At 37.9% G+C, this 22,589-nt stretch overlaps 1 protein-coding gene across 2 annotated transcripts in view; it reads right to left on the minus strand.

The window, feature by feature from the left end:
* Positions 1-22,589, minus strand: part of LOC117205981 (RNA binding protein fox-1 homolog 2-like) — a 346,747-nt gene that overhangs the window by 36,566 nt on the left and 287,592 nt on the right. For both annotated transcript variants that reach the window (XM_033444875.1, XM_033444876.1), the window contains 2 exons: positions 22,442-22,496; positions 11,279-11,299 (listed from right to left, as the gene is read on the minus strand). In XM_033444875.1, the coding sequence (XP_033300766.1) occupies positions 11,279-11,299; positions 22,442-22,496 (76 nt within the window). The remainder of the gene's footprint in view (positions 1-11,278; positions 11,300-22,441; positions 22,497-22,589) is intronic.

The raw sequence follows: 22,589 nt of genomic DNA on the forward strand, positions 1-22,589 counted from the left end.
TCTAGCGTTAAACAAATATTAAAAAGACGAAACAAAATTTTTTTTTATCGCGAGTAAACTTTGCTTTGGAGTTGCATAAATTTTGAAACTCTGTCCTACGCTCCAGATAGAATTAATAAAATGCTAATGTAAGCATCAGAGGGAGAGGCAATTAGTTTTTTGAGCTGATTATTTCAGAAAGTTTGAAACTCTATCCTCGTCGAATTTTTCTTTCCATCTAGTTAAAATCAATCGATCAATTTGCTAAACAAAATCAACGAACAACAAAGAAAATAGTTAACGACGAGTTATACCACGAAGTTGTCTACTCTATCGTGAACTTTACTTCCGAAATATTTGAACCTGATCATTTCGCACGTTTTCAAAGTCGACGGTTTCCCACCGTCTATTTCTCCACGTTCTTTTTCCATTAATCAAAGAATAACTTTATCTACTTCGCTACGATTATTTTACCTTTAACATCCATCGTTTATCTCGATAGCTCGCGAAGATCCCACGGTTCGTAGACTAAACGCAACGCGCTCCGATCGATCCGGAAAGAAAAACACTGTTCCTGCGAGGCATCATTGCAGCTAATAATCCCGTTCCTTCGCCGTTTACACGGACCACGCGATTCTCCGGTTATCTTTCATTCAACCTAACGAAACCGTGAGAAAGAAACAAAAAGGAAGAACAGAAGGAATCGACGTTTTCTCTTCCGAAGAATCGTCTACGCGTTAAAAGCGTAATACCTTTTCTCGTGAAACAAAAAAAAAAAAAAAAAGAGCAACGGAGAATAAAATAAGTAGAGACAAATATAAAGAAAGGAAGAAACAAAAATGTAATGAGAGAGAAGGAAATACGAACGTCGTTTCTCTTTTCCCTTTTCTGCTTGTTCCAAGGAGCAGAGGATTATCTGTCGAGCTTTCAAAAAAGCGCACCCCTTCGAGGGGTGACTACTAATTGCTGGCGGTGCTTGCACGCTCAGCGGTAACTAATTAAGGCTACGCACTGAGACTAATTAGTGAATGCCAGGCGAAACAATCAGTAAGTAAGGTGAACGTTATAAATATATGTATACGTATAGATGTACTCGTGTCTGCTGGAAAAAAAAAAAAAGAAAGACACCGCGAACGGCAACGAAGCTCGCGTTTTTTACTACACTGAAGGCATCTTTGGTCTTGCGGAACTCGAGAATTATTTGTCTCGCGTGTCGAAGGATTTTCGTATTTTTAATTTTCTATGGATTTCGATTGGACAAAATTTCCATGGATTCGCGCGTGTAAATTTTGGTTGACTTTTATGGCGATAGCTGTACTCTGGATGTTACTCCGTTCTGAATAGAAAACCAATCTTATTTTGTTTCGATATTGATTCGGTGATTCAGCGACTTTTCGATTCCATGTTTACGATTTTGCTACAATCGATTACTGGATGGCGAATATTCAGATACAACTGAGGAAACGAAAAATAAAAAGAGATTTCCTTGACTTGTCAGATATTACAGCGAGTACATTGGATATTTCATATATTTCTGTATATTACGTGCTACCTCTGTGCAAGATATTTTCAAATGTCGAGATTTTCGTATGAAAGATATCGGAAAAATTTGCCATTGAAGAAACTAAGCTCACTTAGAAATAGTACATTCAAATTGACAATGAATTGACAAATTCAGTCGACTGCTTGTCAAGGAATCGATTATAGAAATAATCGTGTTAGAAAAGAAACAGCGAGCGGCGTGACCGAGGCGGTCTTGTCTGAACGATGCGATACGAGAATTAATTAGTTACCACTAAATCAAAGGCGGCACTTGTCGAGCATGCAGCAACCTTCGCCCGGCCAAAAAATTACTGTCATGTCTCTCGCCAACTAACACACCGTGCCACGATCCAATAACATTAATCAATAACAACAGTTCCAAAGAAATAAAAATGAAATAAGAGAATGAAGAAAAGAACGAACATAAAAAAAAAAGAAAATAACGAAAATAGCGAGTGGTACATATATCATAAACGATCAGTAGAATATTAAATAGATGAGAATAACTTGAAACGCAGGAAAGAAATTTAAATAAAGTAAAAGGGAAGTATGAAAAAAAGAACAAGTATAAACGAAAGATATTATCAAACCGTGCCGCCATGGCAGCTCATCTCGGAAGAAAAAAGAAGAAAAAGAAAAGAAATAAAAACCGGCGTCAGAATCCGAGAGGATATTACTGTTATAAGAGGGACGGATGAGAACACAGCGAGAGACGCTAATTGAAAAGAAGATAACGTTACGTTCTCTGATAAGAGAAAAGAGACGAAAAAAAAAAAAAAAATAAAACGAACGAAAGTAGTAACAAGAACGAATAAAAGAAAGCGTTCTCTGGTAGACGGCATGCTTTTTTGTCCCTTCCCCCCTTCGTTACGTTCTTTTTCGCGGATGCCTTTCAAAGACGCGAGCAATTAGCCAGTACAACTTGCATTACCGTCTCTCCCTCTTTCACCCTTTCGTTTCACATTTTTTCTTTTCTTCGTTCACGAAAAAAAAAAGAAAGGAAAGAAAAAGAATAAAGATCATCTGAACGCGAATAACCGTTAAAAACGCGAATGACGTCGGATAACAAGCTGCGAATAGAAAGATAGAAAGGCGGGAAGAAATAACGAAGAGAACAAACAAGAGAAAAAACCTAAGGGAACAAATAATATGTAAAATGAAACAGAGAGTGAAGAATTAAATGAAAAAAAAAATAAATATAGAGAAAGAAAGAAAGAAAGAAAGAAAAAAAAACGTACGTGTAAGATACACTAGGAAACGTTAAGATCGTTTCCGCAATCCACACTACTCAGCTCTCGTACGTGTACGTAGGTGCAAAATATATATATATATATGTATAGTAATCTGTACGACTGCCAGGACGGACGTACCATAACACGTGAAATTATAATATAATAATAAGGTATAGTCGCATGTATCCGTATACACAGTGTTTAGAATTTTCTTTTGAAAAACGATTCGTAAGACAAGAGAAAGAAGATAAAGATCCTGTTCTTCTTTTTTTCCTGTATATATACATTACAGTTTTATCTTCTGATAAATTGAGACGTAGTTTCATAAAATAACGTGCAAACGAATACATACGCGTTATCGTTACGTATATTCAATATAGATATATGTACGGTATATATATAATAATATATATATAATGTATTCACAGGTGAATCTCATATGAAGGCAAGCCAAGGCCACGACATGAGACGTGCAAATTAAAAAAGGTAATAATTATTAAAAAAAGAAGCAAGTAAAAAATTCTCTCCCAAAACCGCTTTCCAACCACAACCAAGCACAACCACAGGCAAGGTACGGGCCTTTGTCAACGAGACAGTCATCAACCAGTGAATATGTGGCGCATTACCGTGATTATTATATATATGTAATAGTAACAATTTGAAAAATCTATATATATATGTAATGTATGTATATATATATGTATAGCTATATATACATATACATATACGTATGAAGTACGAAAGATGGGTTAATTTTATGGTTTCGTGGATGGATATGGAACAGGTGGGATGAGACAGTGTAAGAGGAAAGATAGGACAATGGAGGGTCGATTAATAATAAGTGTATAGGAGCCAGTGACGAGCACCGTCAAAGTGGTGATCGTTAATACGACTATTGTTTAACCATAGTGGTCGATTATTAATACGTAGCAATCGGTTAAACGATTCGACCAGTAGCTCGATCTCGATTCTCAACGAACGTGATGGCGGAACAGTGCTGGCTCGAGAGACATTTAACTATACGTTATCGTATGATCTTTTTCTTACAGATTGATCGTTTCTGTCGTATTCGATGGATGAATTTTGGACACTCTATATTTTAACGTTAAAATGTCAAAGAATTTAAGGTGTAGAATTTACAGGATTAATTTCCGAATTTTGGAATTTCTTTCTTGGTCTCTCAACATTTTCTATTTCTAAAATATCCCACAGACGCTGGTTAATTTATCATGCTACGTTAAATATAAGAAGCGACTAACATCGTTCTAACTATCTATATACACTACCACCTCGAAACTATACGTTAATCAACACAGAAAAAGAAAGAATCCAAAAAAATGTATGCTGTGCATCAATCACCCCCAAAAGTATTCTAATTACTAAAAAAAACTCTCCATTCTCTGCGAGTCAGTCCACTATCGAAAAATCCCCGCAAAAACTACTTGGCACAATCTACTACGACAAAAAAAAAAAAAAAAGAAAAACCAGAGTGTCCATGATCATCCAACGTTTCCGCGCAAAAGGCCAGCACTGATGCGTCAAACGTAAGTGTTACGGGATATGAACTCGAGATATTTGCTTGCAGCCGGTTATACATTGAAAAGTAAAAAAAAAAAAAAAGAAAAAAAGGAAGAAATGTATGATACGTGGTGAAACAAAAACGAGAGAGAGTGCTTTTAGAGACTGGTGGTGTTTGCGAGCGGTGTGAGCCGCGATTCGGCCGGATTAATCGATTAATCGAGTACAAAAAATAGGAATTAAACAGCCAAGGTTTTTTCTGGATGTAAAGACAGGGAAGGAGAGAAAAGGAATAAATCGGTTTGACAGAGAAATTGGTACAAAGAGTACGAGGACTGTTTAAGGTAGGCACAGAGCGATGGGTTAATGTAGTAATCGTTACGCTAAAAATTAATCAAATCATACGAATTATTACGTACGAGAATACCTCATGCTTTTACCACCGGACAGAGGAAACCCTAGAGACTAAAAGCTAGCACAGGCGAGACTCGTATATATATATATTGTTTCTGTTTAAAAAATTTGTTTGGCATTCGACACTAAGAAATAATCCCGACCTTTCTCCTTCCTTCTCTTCGCGTTTTGGCGTCCGCTGCTCTTCGACTATCCGTTTCAGGCCATGGGAGGAACACATAAGGTGGTGGCCATCTGATCCTCACAAAGGTTCGTCATCCTTTCTTCTTCTTCTTCTTCTTCTTCTTCTTTACTACCAGATCTTGACCCATGTTCACGATTGTTATATGTGTGTATTATATATACATATATCTGTCCTTTATATCGCATTGTCAACGTGGAATCTTTTTTCTATATGATTCTGCCTCGATTCTCCTTTTTTGATTTTCTCGATTGCCTCTTATTGTTAGTGGAAACTTATCGTTCGTCCACTCTGCTTGAGAAGTTTCGATAGTTATCCTCTATTTTTCTTGACATCCTGCAGAAGTCATGCTACGAGCTATTTTCCAGTGCTCTTGACCTTTTGCCTTTTCAGCTTGGATGTTCGAGCGAACGAGTTCCTCTTCGAGGGTAGCTTTGTGCGTTTGTGATAAATTTATAATAGGATTCAGTCTAGCAACCTCGAGATGTCGAAATACCGTGCTTCATTTTTTAATGCCAATAGGAATTTTCAGAATCGGTAGACTTTTAGTATTCGTTAATTTAGGAAGTTTTGCAAAATTCCTAAATTGAGAATTTCACAATTTCCTTCAAACATATCGCGCACGAGAATTTCAAATTCAGGTGAAACATTCTTTTTTAATACGCGGTACATTTGCTGGAATGTTCTTCCGCAATGGTATCTCGATATCTCGGAAGCTTCGAATATTCAACAACTACATATCGAGCATCATGGAAAACCGCGGAGTTCTCCGATGCACAAAGCTACCAACTCGTAGACGAGACATCGCCGTTTCGCTTGTTTCTTCGGATGTCTGGTTCCTTGTCCGTCTCTTTCTTCCTGGATGGCACGTGCACATCAACGATGTACAGCAACAACGATCGTGGCGCGCAGTAGCAAGTGAATCGTAAGAGCCGACAGAGAGCAGGGAACGACACAGAGAGAACGTGAGAACACGGCAGAGAGACACGGTTTTGCAACGACCTTTAAAAATGCTTTACGTGTGTGAAGAAAGGTGGTACACGTGGCATGCAAACGGTGACGGGGCTTCTGGATACGGTTGTCGAGCGTGTCGAACAAGCTTTAAAAGAACTTTATCGAGCGATAGAACCATTCTCGTTGCGCACAGGTAACTTTTTTTCACCATTGTCATTTTTTAATTTTCTTTATCCTTGCTTTATACTTTTTTCAATATATCAATCTTTACAATATTCCTAACTTTCTACGAAAATGGGAAATTTTCAAGTCTCGATATTTGTCCTTTTACAGTTTCTAAGAAACTAGGAAAGTTCTAAAAATTCCAATTTTTGCCTTTTTCCAAATTTGGGATGTCTAGAATTTCTTTTTGTCAAATTTGGAATAGAAATTTAAAACCTTCTCCTTAGAAATTTAAATTAGAAATTTAGGATTTTCTCTTTCCAAATTTTGGATTTTGCTTCTTCAAATTTACGTTAAAAATTTAATCAAGCCTCTCTTTTCAAATTTAGTATAGCAATTTAAAGTTTTCCCTTTCTACACTTTGGTATAAGATCTATCGCTCGATAAATATCCCAATATCTACCGGGTTACGATCGAGTTCGGGATTCTTGTCGCAGTGTTACTCACTGAAAGCTAGACGCCACTAATCAAGACCAAAAAAAGCCTACTGCATGCATTCCTTCGAACTCTGCTTTGCGCTTTTGTGACCTAACGCTTCGCTTCTACAACGAAGAGAATCTTAAATACGCATAAACTTTGTAACTCTTGGAACATCATCGATTAATATCGATATATACTTCCCGAAGGAAACAGAATTTCCAGGATCGTTGAACACAGGCGGATAAAGTGGATGTTTTAAAAAATCATTCGATCTTTCTCCCCTGTTTTAACAAACACGATTAAACGAGATAAGAAAAATAAATAGAAACCCGAAGGATTAAAGGATTGTCAGAAAGTTTCACGAGGAAAACAGGAAGAGCACAGAACACACAAAAAGTACTCGGGAAGAGATATAAAAGAAGATAAATAAAGATGAATCAAAGGAGACAAAAGAAAAGAATATGACGCTCGAATGGCGAGGTTCGAGCAAAACGAAAGAGAGAAAAGGCTATAATCAAACTAAGGGGATGGAAAATAAAGATAAAAGGTTTTGCAAGGGATACGAACGATGCATGCCACGTAATCGAAGTTCGAGATGGACAGTGAGAATTCTCGGTGTTACTTTTGATAAAGTAGAAAACTCCTTCTTTATTGCCTGGCCAGAAAACACATTGAATCACTCGCTTTCCGACGAACAGTAACCGCATTCTTTCCTTAAACCGCGCGAGTGATCTGTCCATTGGAACCTTGATAATAAAAAGAGCAGAGAAATGGAAAAAAGCTGATTAATTGGTGACACAGAACCAATCGTTCTAATATTTCTCGCTACTTCCTTTAATTCTCACTCTTGCTTTTTGATAGTTTCTTCTTATATGCGTATAACATTAATGGCAATCTATAAAACATTACGTCGGATCGAACATATTAAAAAGATATCGTCACTAAGCTACGTTTATCAATGAAACTAAAGTTGAAACTAAAATTTCGTTAATAAATAAAACTTACATATAACATTAGTATTTTGGATTACGTACATCGTTACAACGTATGAAAATTAAAGTTCAAATAACGCTATAACGTTTTAATGGCAAAGTTAAATTTCGAACCACATACTACGATAAATACAATTAAATCGAAATTATAATCCTCGCCACGAACGTTGCTCGATATTACGAGCGAAGAGGTCAAATTCTACAAGTTTAATCTCCAGTCTCTTTTATCATTCATTATCAAGGTTCCGATATTCCATCGTAATTATTTTATCCTGTGCAATGTTGGAGACACTCGTCGAGACACTCGTACACATCGAGGCAAGAAACATCGAAATCAAGTTTCCGCGAAACTAACAAGTCCTGTCAACTCGTACTACTTAGAAGCGAATCGATCGAGGCGTCACGGCGTTTAATTCGATTCCCTGTCTTCTCCAGTATAACATTGTACCGTTTTCTTATCGTGTCGCTTCCCTCTTCTCTTTTCTCTCTTCGTTGCGTGCCCTCTATTGTGACTTCTTCATAGTCTCCAACCCCATCGATGTCTTCTTCCCTTTTTTTTTCCGATCGTTTTTTACGCTTCGATTCCATCCACTACTACGGTTACTAGTACCATTTTTCCATCGAATCGACATCTCGGAAACGTTAAAGTGGCGCACGCTTTTATATTTTTCGAATGGAAGCCGACGACAGTGAAACGTTTCAAAGGGACGCGCGTTGATGCACCACTTTACCTTTCCAATTTGTTACAATGGGAATGTGTCATGAGCGTATTTCGATTCGTCGAGCACCGTTTGGAAATTCGTCTCGAGAGTAATACCGTTTTCCCTCTTAGGTGCGAAACACCTGAAGTCACGAACGCGAGAAAGCCAACGTGCTTTGAATCCTGAAAGAGAATTGGTCGATCTGACTGTTCTGGATCACTGGAATGGAGTTTACTTTGCAACTGTCTGGCTGAGCTGCTTCGTTCTATCGATGGGATTCTATCGCGAAACCTTTGGCTTATAGCTGTATCCTTCGTGAGAATTCCATGCTAACGCTATCGGTCTTCGACGTGTGCCTAAATATCTTATACACATGTTCCGTGTAACTTGTGTATTTCAAGTATTTTACGCGTTCTTCGTGTATATTGTTAGCCTCTAATCGTAGCCAGCTTGTCTTTAACAGAGAAGTCTCAATTGCTATTTCGTCACTACAGTTTAGTAGTTAGAGAATATTTAACGCTTGGCGTTATACAGTTCAATTTAGAAAAGGTAAATGTGACTCTGAAAAAATCTGAGAATGGTTGATGTAGAAAAAGATTATTCCCGACACGTTACGATGCTATGGATCCTCTTTGTGTCATACAATTTTCCTATAACGTCCCTTCGTATTGCTAAACATCACGAGTACGCTTCGTTAAAATGATATAACAGAAACGAGGTAGCGTGGTAATTATATTTCTGTCCGAGTAAAATACAAAATTAATTTTGTCAAAGGCACCTGCATATTTTCGATGGATGTAAAAGGATAAATTTGAAATGCTTCGTTGTAACAAGACCGATAGCTCTAGCGTTCAAATCTTCTTTTTCTCCCGTCATTATCGTATCATTGTTGGCTTCGTTATAAAGTAGAAGAATATAAAAAGTTGAATTATTAACGATTAGGAACTCATTAAGGCCATCCAGATCGTCGACGAATTCTTTTTCCCTAAACAATACAAAGCTAAGAAGTGATTCATGAAACTTTAAACAGCACGTTGACGATCATTATAATCAATATACGGAATGTATCGTTACTAAAGTAATAGTTTGCCCTTAAACAGACACTTTGAAAACGCTATAAAAGGTAACTCTCTTACGATCACTAGAAATAATACCCTGTATCGATTTATGTCCAAAGAAACCGGATGAAACAGCTAAAGTACAAACGTTACGCTAACGCTGAAACAAGTAAACGCTTCTCCGATCGTTGGAATGTCGTAAAAATACATACTTTCGTATACCCTGTAGTTCCGTGACTAACGCTAACCTTACGATCTAATCGAAAACTCGCGAAAAATGGTCGTGTGGAAACGTCAGCGAGAGCAAAAAAGCAAATCGTCAAGGACGTCGCTTGAATCTCGAGAGCTCAAGGATCGATCGTTCTTTCCGATTCGAGAGGAACATCGATCCTTTCTCGCTTACTAACGTAGGCTCGATAGAACCTAGTGGTATTTTACGGTATTTATGGTTCGCTCAAGTTTCCTTCGAGATATGAAATCGGTTTTCGCGATTAGGAATCATCGATCCGTCGATCCAGGAAAGGCAGAGGCTCGCTCTGTCTCGGGTCGATCTACCACTGACCGATAGATGCTACTCACGTGTTCATTTTCAAATTTTCTCTCACTCATCTATCGGAAGAATATGCGAAATTTACGTTCGAGACGATAATGAAAAAAAATTACACCTGGTAGTGAACGTGAAAACAGTAAAATATTAGGACTTCGTTAAAAAAGAAACATTCGAAAGAAAATATAAGAAAAGATCGAAGGATATAAAAGAGATTCGATGTGTAAAAAATTGAGTGAGAAGCTAAGGATACAAGAGAAATCTCGAAAACATTGGAAACTAGAGTTAATGAATGTCAGAGAGGCGTTCGTATCAAGCGTAATTTTTCTTCTTCTTAAAGATTTCCCGTAACTTTTCTACCGCTGGCTCGGGGAAAGACCACGGACTGCTCCTTTCACGTTCCAACAAACACTTCCATGTTTGTTTTTACATGTGTGTATGTGTGTGTAAGAGAAAAAGACGTAGGATCGGGGTCCTGGTATATTGAGCACGAGCTCTCCCTCGTACACAAGGGTGGGGGAAGACGAGTGAGAAGACAGAAAAGATTAAAATTAACCAGAAAAAAAAAAAGAAAAAAATTTACGTGAGATAAAATATATACTTCGATAGGTAAGAGTATATAAGACAGTAGTTCGCGAGCTGGTTGAACGACGAGCAATTAGTTGTAGTTAAATAAAGTCTGTACACCCACCTTGGTTCTGCTGGAATCATCGAGAACCCTAAAAAAGAGGGTCAGACAGAGCGTGGGGGCGGGGGGACGGTAAAAACGGAGCCGTTTTTCGCGAGGACCATCTAAGGGTCAGTGCTAGACCTGTGGTAACGCGAGAAAACGAAAGAAAGTATCGTTTTCACGCGATATTTCGTGTCTTGAACGAGTCGAGTCTACATTATCTTCACCTTAAAATGTCTCGTCTAATCTTAAAACTTGTAAAGTTCGTTCATGAAACTTTAAATGATTCGTTTTTTTTCCCCTCCTCTAACTCGTCTCTGTGACACGTAGAATCGTATGTTTCAAGAGACAACGCTCGCTGATTTTTATTCAGCGAAGTTTATGGGAGAAAAAATGCGATCGAAAAAAAAAAATAAGAAAAAAATATAGTAGCAGTATAAAAGAGCTATCGTGAATCGTGGAGATAATCAGACTGTTCTCTCCCTTGAGAGCGAACCAGTCTCTCCCTAGATACTCTCGTGGCTGTCTTTTTCTGTCTTTCTTTTGTTCTACTTTTGATTTGTTTTTTTTTTATGTTGGCTTGGTCGTGGTGTGTTGGCGGCTGTTGGGGAAGAAACAAACGAAAATTGTGAAACTTTTTTTAGGTTTTCACTGTCTGTCGCGATACTTCGAGCACGGTCGTAGCTCGGCGACGATGAGTTTCGTTGAACGTCTCTGTTTCATTCGGCCGTGATCACTGTCGCTGCCTTTTTCTTGGCATCGCCTTCAGGAAAACCCGTGGCAATTCTCACGGATCTCGAAGTAGAGATTCAGCAGTGCCGATTCCGGCACGTCGTGGAAGCACCTACCCTCTGGCCACTGTACGCATACTGAAACACAAAGCACATACACACGGTTCACGTTAGCGTTGTGGTACCATTTTGCCGATTCGTTGGTTGGGAAACGTTTGAAAGAGAGAAAAGGTGTATCTGTCTTGGTTTTCATGGTCCGGGAAAATTTTTAAAGGCGAGGTGGACATAGACCACTCGTCTTTAAGAAAAAAGTCTCGATATTTCGTTACGCTATGCTCTTGTACAGAATCTTCTACGTTAGAAATTTAATTAAAACAAAATGGATGTACAATTTAAATGAAAAAAACAATTAGTTTTCATATGTTATCGTCTTCTCTGTATCATGAAATTTTTAAATTAACATGACAAATTTAATTTTTAATACGTCCCCACTCTATTATTGCGATATTTCAATCTTTCTATGTGTAATAACGTTTCTATCGTACCGTTGAAATTATTTTTCCATTTATATATCAGAGATGACGGTTTTCCTTCGTTTAAAAACGAAGAGACTATGTTTCCATCATAACGTTTTAGTATTATGTTTCTAGCCAATATTATAATATTTCTCCATTGTAACAGATCTATAGGAAAGCTTCGCGTTGAATTTGCTGTCAGACGTTTCACAAAAGGCGAAAGGATAGCGTTCTAGGATAAAACTAGGATGTCTATGTATATTACGCGTGTGACGACTGGCTTTTTCATGAATACGCGAACGAACCAGGATTTATCGTTACGCGGGAACAGAGGGTTCGGGATAAATTACGCGAAACATCGTATTTCACCGGGCAATTTCGATCGGCATTTGTAATTCGGATTGCATCGGTCCTTCACCGAACCGATAATGGAATTTCAAATAAAAACGGGCGCTCATTCGACGTTGCTTACATTACATTGCGAACATTTGCCTGCTCATTTTTCCATGGTTCGTAAAAATCCATCAAAAATCCCGATATAGATTCGAGTGACGCGAATGGGCAAAAATTGCCGGTGAATTGTTTTCGATTTTCAATGAATCGAGTGTTTAATTTACTACATTCCGCGTAGGTAATGATTCATTTCGAAACCTATAGAGAAATAAAGAGAATTTTCGTCAATTTTTTATTTCTTCATTACTGCAAGTATATTTCGTTTAATTTTGATTTCGATTGAATTTTAGAAATTGAATTTCTATTTTAAAATTGGAAGCTGGCATTATATATAAACATATCGTGCGATTATATTTAATCTCTCTGGAATTGATCGACTTACCGACGATTTAAGTGAAATTTCATCGTTAAACATTCTACTGAAAAAGTTTCGAATATTTGATTGAACGAATTGACCGTATAACATAGTAGAGACGTTGATAAGCATTCGAGAACTATTTTAGATTTTTTCAAAGCCTACAAAGATCAAGATAACCCAGAAAGAATATAATGGATGCAGAAAAACCCGAAGAAACCTTTAATTTTGTATAAATCCATCAGCATTTCATCTTGAATCATCTTCAACCGATTGAAATCACGAGTGTAAAAGCTTCGAAGCGGCATAAACTCGTTATTAAGGAACGATAATTCACGTGCACGTAATGATTCGCGATTGCAGCTCAGGATGGCCATCATTGACGAGCGGACGTCGCTCGGAAGAATGAATCGTAGGTTCGCGTGCCAGATGGCTGTATCTCCGGTGAAGCGAAACGGAAGGTGGCGAATTATTCGTTCAACCTTAACCCGTGTCTAGAACAGCTATGTTTCAACCGCGGATGACCCACGAACGCCTCAGTTACGGACACGCTAGCTACTGTACAAAAAATTATCTGCATATCTTCCTCTAATTTAAATCTCAATTTTTTTTTTCCTTGATAAACAATCGTTGCGCTATGACGCGCGAAATATTCGCGGGTTATCACTGACAACTAACTGACAAGTGTCGAAGGTTATCGCTGAGAGATTTGGGGAGAGAAAATTTCGTTCTTGTCGAAGTTTTTGAAGGCGAAATGTTTGAAATATCGTCGTTTACAAAATTTCGAAGCTGTGGAATTTTGAATCTTCGAGGATTTAAATATTTGGTTCTTTGAAATTTTGAAACTTGATACCTCTGAGATTTTCTGTCTTGGAAATTTTGGAACTGTCAGCCTTTGAAATTTCGGAACTTTAGAATTTTGATATTTATTCCAGAACAATAAGTAAAATGCTAATAATTCTGTCCTGCTATCTCTAAGCAATCGGTCGACAAAATTACGTAGAAAGAAACCCTCGAAAAAGGTCATCTGCAAAAGGTAATCTAGTTTGATTTTACCTCTGTCTATTGTCTATTCTCTTATCCGACCTAACTAAATGCAAATCTCGAATACAAATTCCAAGTATCATTGTTCGTTCCATTCTGTATTCTACAAGAAGATAATATAAGTATTCGCTGTTAAACTCGTGCACTCGAATCAAGAAGATGCTCTTGGCACAGTTTGCTTTCTCGATTCGAGCGATTCTCACACTCGGTTTCGTTCCATCGCTTCTATGGAAAGTATGTTTCTCTAAAGCGAACGGGAAGGAGCTCCGTCTCGATTCGGAGGGGAAACGACTCGAAACTACTTCGCTTGACTCTATTGAAAAGAATTTTCAGTCGGAAATATTCGACCCTGTGTAATCAGTAGAATGTGCTTTTTTATATACGATAAAAAGCTTCGTATTTTTATATCGAAAGCTTGGAACGTAATGTAAGGGTACTTGCCCTGTTTCGTTCGATATTCGTCAAATTTCACAATTTCAATCAATTTATCTTTATCAGTCAATGAAACGTAGAGAATAAATTTTCAGTCTCTTCGATATTTATGCTAATAGTTTTGTTTCAATACCTTCGATTTCTATTGTAGAGTTATATTCGACACAACGAAGGATAAAATCATCCTCAGTCTTTCTACCAGTAATTCTCTAGCCAAATTACATTTTGTCAAAAACAGATACGTGTCCGCATACTTATGACGCCTCTACGATCCTCGATTTTTTATATTTCGATTTTTTACTCTCATTTGAAAAGAACAAAAAGAATTTCTAATGTTCCAAGGGAATATTTGACATAAAATCGAATTGAGATATTGCGTATAGGCAGCAATTTCATCGCATTTTGCTTCAACTTAAGATATGTTTCAATTAAAAAATAATAGAATAAAATAAAATAAAATTACGTTCAAAGTGACAGAAAAAACGCGGCGAGGTTAAGCGACAATTTTTTTTTCCACGATTCTACGTTCAGTCGCTGTACCATCTTAACAGTATGTCCACGGATTCCTATTGCACGCACTCTCGCGTTTCTCTCAGCGTCCATTTCGATCTCGATCCTGTGAACCGCGTTGGAACCGCCAACGTCTCCCACAACGTGTATCGTTTCCTCTAGGGCAACGCGAAACGGCCGTTTCTTTAAAATTACACAGGGGAACATAGCCTGTGCAAACATATTACGGAAACAACGAGCGACGTACAAGCAGGGAAAAGTGGCGTTACGTGGTATGTTTTCGCGAGGCTACGTGCACCCACCGTTCCATTCCACTGTAAATTTCCTCTGGTCGGCACGAAATGTTCCCGCTGTCGACGAAACGCCACCGGGAAAACACCGTGCACGGCGTATAAAAAGAACACTTCTGTCTCTGTTTCTTATTGCCCTGAGAAAGACCGGTGCGGTTGGTCGCTTCGTAAATTTTTCACGGCGATAGAGTGTCTTTCCGGCGCGGTGAAACTGCTTTAATAGAGATAATAACAGAGTAATACTGCGGTCAACACGTTGGCTGTCACGTAGTTATTATTTTTATAATTATAATCACAGATCGATTATAAAATATTATTATTATATTGTCATTCAAAGGGATAGGCCTTTTGAATTATTTTAATTGTAAATCAAATGAATAATAATAGTTTAATCGTTACGTTAGCTTAACTCGATCGTTATTAATCAATCGACGTTATTACTATTTTTTAAATTTTTAAGGCGACGACGAAAGCAGGTATTTTAATGTAAAAATCAAATGGAAAGATAATTTTAACGTGGAATCGATCGACGAGTATTGAATTTTAAAATTGCTCTTCCATAAAACGTGACTTATCGAGATCCTCGCCTGCTCTGTCCGATTCGAAGAATTTTCAACGATAGACAAGGCAAAAAGAAAAAATCGCATATCGATATCCGAAAGGTTTGAAAAGACTGATTCGTCGGAAAAGTCTCGTTCGTCGTAACCTCGATACGAGGTAAGAATATACGGCTTTCTTTGCGAGGGAAACGAATCTAGCGAATATTCCAGGGTTCGATCTGCCGCGAAACTTTCGCTTCACTGGATATTTCTCGTCGTAGGCTGTTCTTGGTAATTCGCGAACGACGATGTTACCGTTGGGAGATCTTCCGCTCTCCATTTGCAAAATTATTTCCGCCGGTACACAGCTTCTATATTATACACAGAATCGCAGAATATACATACACACGTGCTAGATTAATAGGACGTACGTTAAAGTACAGTGTAAAGCTTATTATTTATAAGAATCTCGATTAAATTGAATTATGAGAGAAGAACTGATTCCTAGGATCGAGAAGTAGACAGATGCAATTGAATTTCATTGACGAGCAGTAAAAATACAAAAGTAGAACGATTGTAAGAAGGTACAAAGGCGAAACTGGATTTCTAGGACGATATTTTTATACTCGAGTAAACGTCGATTCCTATCGAAGATTCGTTCGACAAACAGAGCCAGCTTATCTTCCGCGATACCTTTGTCCGTGACGAAAACAACGCAATTTAAAGCGTCCGTAGAGATGGAAATGGATAGAAATAAATTCGTCACTCTGGCCCATATTTCTCGTTCGTATCAGGTGGAATTATTCATTTAATACTGGAATTGTTCGAGTAACAGATCATCAGACAGGCCAATGTTTCACAGAAATGTGATAAATTTATAATGGTGGGTTTGTGGAAATGTCAATGATTTTTTGCAAACTATATGGACAAAGACATGTTCTTCGAAGACCATGGTTCGATCGAGAAACGAGAAAATTCTCTTTACGAATCGTTGGAAATGAAATTACACTGAAAGCTATTGTTATTTTATTATTGCGCATAGCTGCTAATATTTTCATTTACATTCGCGAATAAAACTCCAATATTCCTACGTTATGTGGCGTTTGTACATCTCTCGTTCTTATTTCTTCGGTGGAAGTTTCATAAATAAACCGCCGACGATTCTAGCGTTAAATAAACTGCTCACTGATCAATCCTATAAATCGAAAAATAAAAAGAAGCGATGACGTTTTCCACAAAATTACTTTCCAAAGTTTACCTTAATTCTATACCCGAGTGATAAAACTGAGAAATTTACGAAGATAGTAGTCGATCAGTTTAACTTTTGAAACGTTGAAATATCGGGTTTTCCACGAACGAGAAAGTTTGATGGCAAACAGGGTGACCTCGGTGTTCTTTCACGACAAGTTTCCGCAAACTCTATCCTGGAGATATCGTGGCCATTTCGTTAAACTGTGATTCAAGGACAGTCTTTGGCAGACGATGGTTCGTCTGTCAGCTAGAAATATTCGCTTTGAAAGTATAGAGACCGAGCAGAGAGCGAGAGAAGTAAGCAAAAGAAACTGCGATTCCACGTAGACATCACCCCAGGGGAAATGTTCCATAAAGCAGCGCGTGGAAAAACGTGACGGGGTGGTCGGTTCGCTGGTAACCCATCGCCGGAGGAAAATTAAAAGTTACCGAGCACCAAAGCCTCGGGAGAAATCGTTACACGAATTTCACACGATGCCGCGATACTTGCAATCGATGACACCGATAACGAGAACGAAATTCTCGTGGAATTCTCGTGAAATGCGAGGAAATTGCTGCGCATTCAGAAAGGTCTTTTTCTGCTATCTAAGAAGTCGATTATGGCAAGGCATTTAACCCTCTGTAATAGGAATTTCGTTTGCCTGCAAGAATAAAGATTGCGATTGATCATTTATAAGAAGGAACGTGATCTTTTCTAATGGAATCGTCTATGAGGATAAAAGCTGTAATTGATCACGTATGAAAGTAAAGTGAAGTTTCTACGGTGGAAATTGAATTTGTTGTATTATACATTTCATATGCATGAATACGTTATAGGAAAATGGATATTTATTCATTTTATAAATTGAATAGACACAATGAATATTTATTTTATGAAAAAGGTAATATTCCATATCAGAGAAAATGATCAAAAACCACAAAAGAGAGTATTTTTACACGTATATGAAACAGCGTACAGAAAAATAATTTGATGCAGAACGTGTTCTAAAAGTACTAAAATTATGAATTTTTATTTCTTTCGCTCTCGTTGATTTAATAATATATATTTAGTAATATTACAAAATATTGCTGTAATATATACTACCAAAATAATTACATGTACTATTATGAAAATACAAAATGACAATTAGATTATTTCTAGAATATTGTTTAATAAGAGAAAATTAGCGATTAACCGAGAAGAACTGGACATGATATCAATCAACCAACAAAGACAATATTAAATCGAGGCTCGTTCGGTGAACATCTCGCATGATGCACATACAAATACCACCCATCCCCGTCCCCATCATTGAGGGTAGCGGGGAGAATTTAATTAATTCGGACGACATCTAATTTCTCCGCAATAACAGATAACGCCACAAGCGCAATTTTATCGGCATTATCCCGCAACAGCAATTTCCATATCAACGGATTACGTTTTATATTTTCGACTCGGGTGAAAATTCACTGCCACGGTCCTATAGCGGCGAATTTCCATAAACGTTTCTCTTTCAGGGCCACATTGTATAATACGCGTAACATCAACGACTCAGCGTCTACTTTTGGTCGCGAAGCGAGGAGCCTTCGCCTTAGGTCGCGTCGTTTCGGTACGAAATTTACGCGTTCATGCGAAAACCTTTTCCTTCGATGACGTGACAAAATGACGAAACACGAGCCAAGGAGAAGGAAAAAGGAAAGCTTAGCGATGGAATGAAATTTTCAAGACTCGCGTCAAGGAAAAAGGCTTTTTCCGTGGATGATAGATCGCTGGAATATTCACTCTGTCGTCTCTCTGCTATAGCTTTGTACATGTTTCCAGGACGAACAAGGAAAAAGGATACGCGGCACAGCAGGCAAAAAGACAATTGCAACGTATCGACAGAGATTAGTATTTTAGGAATTATACCGTTCGTTCGTTCCTTTGAGGCTTTACTTTAAAATTGCAATCGTAAATTCTAAGAATCTGCGCCAAGTAATAACGTTGAGAGATTTTTTCATAACCCGTCAGCTTTGTGCCGCGTTATACTCGCTTTAAAATTGTCTTTTATCCGCGCTATCCGTAATCAGTTGTTGGCGAATGCTCGTGCATTTATGAAAATTTTCATCGTCCAACGATGTCAGGTGGACGAAAAAGAATTTCATACGAAACGTTAACGTCACGTTGACATTTTTGTTAAGATTAACGGCATTCGACAAAAATATCAGCCTGACCGGAACGCGCTCGATCCATACAATAGCGAAACTGTGGTCGAACGCCTCTATGTACCTATACAACGCTTCGTCTGGGACGATTTTGAATTCAGTGCCTTGTAATTTCTGTTAATAAATTAGAACATGATGACTTCCTGCACGATTTACCGCGAGTTTCCGCGCGCAGGGAATTGTACAAGTTAAATGGTGCAAGCATAACCGAGTTTGGTTTGGGAAATTTCTCTGCGTTCACAGATTGGCTCAACCATTTTCCCCATCGACGTTACGGCAAATGATAAAACGTCGCCGCGGTCGTTCGTTCCAGCTTTCACCGTTTTATCAGCGACACGTACGCCGACAAGCGGATTATTAATCGCTCCGCGTCCCAATCGTTCGATAAGCTTTAGAAATACAGTTAATGGAATGAACTGAAATCGACTTTATCGCTGGAGGAATTCGATGGGTGACGAGAATCGACGTACGACTAAGGCGAATTTGTGGGAATGGCGGTCGAGGCGGTTGTTACGAGACGTTTGTGTTAGGACGCATACCAGTCAGGCGTCGAACGTTCTCCGTCGGCCTTAATCGTGCCGCGTGTGGTACCTAGTGGCTGCAGCTTGCGGTTAATTGCGCGATTTGAATGCTGCAGTGAATTTCATTGCGGGATGCGGTCGAGAAAGGAATTGGTTCGATCGAAGGAACAGTTATCAATCGGTCGTTTGTTTTCGTTGGTCGATCGTTTAGCGGATTAGAAAAATTCCTTCTTTGTGGACTAATTGACTTTCTGTGTAGAATTCTACTGTCCTCTTTAAGTCAAAATGTGTAATACAGGGTGTCTCAGTTAAATGAGATCACGAAAATATCTGCCTTAGTCGCGATCGCACGAAGAAGTTCCTCAGGACGCGGTTAAACTATTTCAGGGGAGACGCGTAACGGTGGAAAGATTTCTTTTTCAAGTTCATTCTATCTTTCTTCTCTTTTTTTTCCAAGGAAATTTCAAGATTATCGGTATTTTTAAAAATAGAACTCTGTATATCTTTCTACGTCAACGCACGTAATTTTTTATTCTCCATAGAAAAGTATTAAGGTGGGTACTTGTGTCGGAAAATGTATAGTTTAAAAGATACTTCTATTTTAATTTTATCAAATGTATCGCATGAGAAACGAGGGAAAGATAAACACGAGGCTATGAATTTGTCTGTCGTACGCCAAGTCTTACAGAATTAAGATTAAAATATTTCTTAAACTAAGCATTTTCGGACAGGTTTACCTCGATATTTTCGTATAGAGAATGAAAAGAGGCATCAATCGATGGATAAAAAGATGTAGGGTTTCGTTTAAAAATATACAGATAACCTTGAAACCTCGTGAAAAAATATTATATACAGGGTGGTTGGTAATTGGTGGTACAAACGGCAAGGGGGTGATTCTACGCGAAGAAAGAAGTCGAGAATATAGAATAAAAATGTAAAATTTAAAAATTTTAAAAATTAAAAAGTAACGTCAATCGAGACAACGATCTACAGTGAGAGATCCGTTATAACGAGACGCGATAAAGTGCACGCGTACCGAGCGAAAATTCAAAGTCGATTTTCTCGAAAACAAAGCCTCAAACGAAAAATGTTTATTCTATATTTTCGACTTCTTTTTTCGCGTAGAATCGCCCCCTTTCCGCTTGTACCACCAGTTACCAACCGCCCTGTATATATAACGACCCACTTGTTGAAAAATATTGTAATCTTCAGCATATCCGGTATGTTAGATAATTTTACTTCCTACGATTTTCTGCTTAATTCTATAATCTCTGATCTATCATTTTAATTTAATAAACATTATGAATTGCAGTTTTACAGCTTGCTCTGATTTTGCGGAATTTTGAATTCGATACTTCGGACAATTTTACTTTACGCAATCAACAGAGTAACTTTCTAGCTCCTTATTTATCCGACAGTATCTCGGTTTCGATTCCAAGAAATCTATGGGAACACGCGTATTTCGCAAACGTAATTTCTCGGAGAGCGATAGAAGCAACGTTTCAAAATGCATTACACGCGCGTTGCACGTGGTCAAACGAATCGAATCGAATCTCGTTTCTTCAAATGGTGGCGCGTCAATCGGTCACCCATTATGGACTAACAAGTTTGACTATAATTAGAGACGCTTTCATCGCACGTTGGTGCGTCTGATACGGGTTATTCGTACTAGGCTTTCGCGTTGGGAAATACTTGGCAGTCAATCATAGTTATTGTTGTTTTAGTGTCGATTATTTATAATTGTGTTATGATAGCTGGATGATAGTAATTATTAATTATAATATCGTATTTACCTAGATTTGTATTAATTAACAGCTAATTCCATTTAATTTCGCGTTTTGCATGTATGTAACTATCTGTGAGTTGCATAAATAATTGTACATTGCATGTATATCGTTCTGTTTATTTGTATCTAATCATCGTTTTATATATTTTTCCTGTTCACTTGGGTTTATCTCAACTTTGAAAAATTACTGATACGATAATGTTGCAAATAAATTTCATCTCTGTAATATTCGATCACTTCGGCTAATCAATCTTCTCCTTCGAATACAGTTACTCAACAAAACGTCAATTTTCTGTTATTACACATCCTCTCTATCAATCACATCTGTCCATTGGATTTAATTAATCCTCCGCTAAGTCGAAAGTTCATCTACATCACATCAGTCTTAAATTGGCTCTAATAAATTTTCAAGATAAGCGAAGTAACGCGAAGAACACGTCGTAATTTACCTCCGTCAAAAATACTCAACTCGTGTTTGAAACATTGCTGTTTCATTAATTACGAAAGCATCTTAGAAATTTCATTTAATCGACAGTCACCGAGTTTTCGATCGATCGAACGTCCCCATTCGGAAATATTAGGTTGTCCGAAAAGTGTCTTTCTTCTACAGACACGTCTTTTACAACGATGCATTTTTATACAAACATGAAATCTAATCTGTCGAACGTTGTGATCTTTATCTTGACAGAACAAAACGAATCATAGGTAATTCGATAAAATAACATAAAACGAAAAATGTGCATAAAACGAAAGAAACTTTTCGGACGTTTAAGAAAATATCATAGGAGGAAGAAATCGTTGCTATGGAAGGAAACACGACTTCTTCGAGTTTCTCCAAGTACGAGTAGATGTTTCGACACAGATCTCGTCCACAAATGGCCGGTGCTGTTGATCCGGATTAAGTTGCGATTTTAACAAGCTCGTGCAATGCAATCGCGATTAGATTTAGATTAAAGTCAATCGCTTGCACGAGCTCTTAGTGCTCTATCGATCGGATTAGAAACGCGGACTCTCCTCGTAAAGAATCATATTCTACGATTCGTCTAATATTCTTTGCCTATTTCATCTCCATTCGCAAAGCGATCGAATGGCTCACAGCTTCGTATTCACGCGTTTCAAGAAGCTAAATTTCCATCTTAATTAATTCAGTCAGAATAAACGTTTGATCAAACGAAGCACCGATCGCATATTTACTTTAGCGAAAAATAGAAGAGCCTGCGAAGATTGTACGAGCATCGAAAATACCATAACATTATTTAGCATCAAGTTTGCGATCTTTGATTAGAAATGGAAATTAAAGAATCGCGTGAACTAAAACGCACAACTGTGGATAAGATTTCTACATTGTTTGTATTTTGTAAAGAAAGATTTGTAAGCGTGAAAAATAAGATTAAACCTACCGTTGGGTACCGTCGGTGGTTTTTTCGTCTGCACCCTCGCTGTCGCGTTGTTCACCTGTCAAATAAACAAAATATTAAAATATCTCTCGGTTATATCTTACTATACAAATTTTATTCTTATCGATCGATCGGCAGATTCGTGTTGACG

Source organism: Bombus bifarius, unplaced genomic scaffold (assembly GCF_011952205.1).
Source record: "Bombus bifarius isolate JDL3187 unplaced genomic scaffold, Bbif_JDL3187 scf7180000007996, whole genome shotgun sequence".
NCBI classification, from domain to species: domain Eukaryota; kingdom Metazoa; phylum Arthropoda; class Insecta; order Hymenoptera; family Apidae; genus Bombus; species Bombus bifarius.